General features: G+C 35.3%; 1 protein-coding gene across 1 annotated transcript; it reads left to right on the top strand.

The window, feature by feature from the left end:
- The first annotated feature begins 284 nt into the window (after positions 1-284).
- Positions 285-2059, top strand: LOC125220221 (putative F-box/LRR-repeat protein 23). Its single transcript, XM_048122384.1, has 3 exons — positions 285-442; positions 927-1474; positions 1974-2059. The coding sequence occupies exons 1-3, from the start codon at positions 285-287 to the stop codon at positions 2057-2059; spliced, it is 792 nt and encodes a 263-aa protein (XP_047978341.1).
- The last annotated feature ends 207 nt before the right edge of the window (positions 2060-2266 follow it).

The raw sequence follows: 2266 nt of genomic DNA, 5'->3' as shown, positions 1-2266 counted from the left end.
TTAATTAATTAATTAATCAACCATTCTCTTTAAAGTTAAAAAAACGAGGAAACCCTAAAGTTAATAATCGATATGCACTGCAAAGGCGAAAATCATGCTAGCCCTAATTAACAAAAAAATCAAAGCTTTTCAGCAACGCCGCCGCCTCCTCAGCCGCGCCGCCATGGATCGAACTGCCCGATCATTTGACGGAGAATATCCAGCAAAGGCTGCCCATTCGAGAGATACTGACGACTGCGCAGCTAGTGTGTACTACATGGTGGAGAGTGATCAAAAATCCCACCATGTGGCGCGTTATTCACTTGGACTGTCGAGATTGGGCTGACGAAGAATTCGATAGTGCATGCTATCGCATAGTGGATTGTAGCCAGGGACAATTGGTCGACCTAAAGCTTCTCAGTTATAATGATCAAGATTATGGGTTTCTTGACTACGTCGCCCGGTATAATTCATGATTATCTGTTCTTTCTCTTCCTTGCTTGGCGATTGCTTACTTTTTTTGTGTGTGCACTATGATTTGTTCTAATAACACAAAACCTAAACCTGGGTTAATTCTGCCTATGTCGAACTAGTAGTTTATCTTCATGAATATTTAGTTTAAATCATCAGCTTTTAGAAATTGATGCAAGAAATTGCAAAAGCTAATTTTTGGCATGTTGATTGACACTACTTCCATCATTGAAATTAAGGAATTGATAGGTTGAGTGTAGAGAACAAAGATTGGAACATAATAAAATTGGAGAGAGAATAAAGTTTTTCTTTAAAAGGAAATGGAATATGCAGAGCGGTATTTTCAATTTTTGAATTAGTAATGCTTGTATTGATTATATTAGCATAGGTCTTGCTAAACATTCTAATTTTGGATGAAGGAGAAGCGTCTTATAGATTAACACTACTACAAAATCACTGATATAGTCTTTTGACAGATCATGTAAGCTCCGATGCCTTACACTGGCAGGGTATGAGGAAATTGAAATTGCTTTTACTGATGCAATTGAAAAACTCCCACAGTTGGAAGAGTTGCACCTTATCAGAATGCCATCACTGAGTGTAGAGGAATTTGAAAGCATTGGCATGTCTTGCCCCATGTTGAAATCATTTACATATATAGATCATTGGCTTACGGATTATCCTATTGTTGGAAGATTTGGCACTGACCATGCTGTTGCAATTGGAGAAACCATGCCCAATCTGCACCATCTCGGACTTTGGGGGCAACCCATGACGAATCAAGGACTGGAAGCAATTCTCAATGGCTGCCCCCATCTTGAATCACTCGATCTCCGGAGATGCATTGGTCTTGATCTGGAAGGAGCTCTGGGTAAAAGATGTTCTGACCGAATAAAACATGTGAGGCTTCCTTCTGACTGCAGTGTTAGTGATTGGGTTATCAAATATCCAGCATATGAAGATAATAAATCTGAATATGAAAATGGAAATAAATATGAATGTGACCATTATAGTGACTATGACGGTAATACTGCGTATGAAGATAGTAAATTTGAATATAAATGTGAATATGAAAATGGAAATAAATATGAATATGAAAATGGAAATAAATATGAATATGAATGTGACTGTGAATATTATTTGGCTATTTATAAGATTTTGAAAAATATGGATTTTTTATAACTTTTATGTGATGCTGGTGAACTATGATAGTACTTACTAGTACTTTGTTTTTTTAAATGCTTTATTTCTATCTTTCTCCTTCTAATTCCTCTGTTGTTTGGATCTCGTTTGAGTTTCTTGGCATTTAATTTCTGATACGGTTTGCTTGATGGTTAAATCATTGGGTAATCATTTGAAGTTAGTGGGAAGTTATTTAAAGTAATTAAGTAAATAGAGAGTTAATGGGAGATTACATCCTACAGTTAGTCATTACCGTAGGGCCTCGTTTGAGGATTGGCCTAGAGAGGATTATCGTTGTTCATTTCAGTTTGTATTTCTATATTCCGTTTTCATGGCTATAGTTCGTTATGCTTCTTATGTGGATATATTATTAAGAGAATATGATCCACCATATGGAGTGAAAGGCGGTTGGATCATATTCTCTTGATAATATATCAGCATAAGATAATTAAAATAATTCTCAATTGATCATATCCCTAATTGATATCCCTAATTGATCATATCCCTAAGTAAGTATATTTATACTGTTTCTACGTATTATTCTTTTAATTAATTGATCACTTAAGTACATTTGATATCTAAGGATGATTATATTGATACGCGTGTAAATATATATCGAAGAAAGATTGTATTG

Source organism: Salvia hispanica, chromosome 4, assembly GCF_023119035.1.
Source record: "Salvia hispanica cultivar TCC Black 2014 chromosome 4, UniMelb_Shisp_WGS_1.0, whole genome shotgun sequence".
NCBI lineage: Eukaryota > Viridiplantae > Streptophyta > Magnoliopsida > Lamiales > Lamiaceae > Salvia > Salvia hispanica.
The sequence above is the reverse complement of the archived record's forward strand: the minus strand, read 5'-3'. Positions and strand labels throughout refer to the sequence as shown.

Bases quoted from the DNA above. Each gene is read 5' to 3' on its own strand.
- LOC125220221 (XM_048122384.1), top strand. From the start codon at position 285: ATGTGGCGCGTTATTCACTTGGACTGTCGAGATTGGGCTGACGAAGAA. The intron at 443-926 runs GTATAATTCATG...GTCTTTTGACAG, and splicing joins TTTCTTGACTACGTCGCCCG to ATCATGTAAGCTCCGATGCC. The intron at 1,475-1,973 runs GTAATACTGCGT...TCATGGCTATAG, and splicing joins CCATTATAGTGACTATGACG to TTCGTTATGCTTCTTATGTG.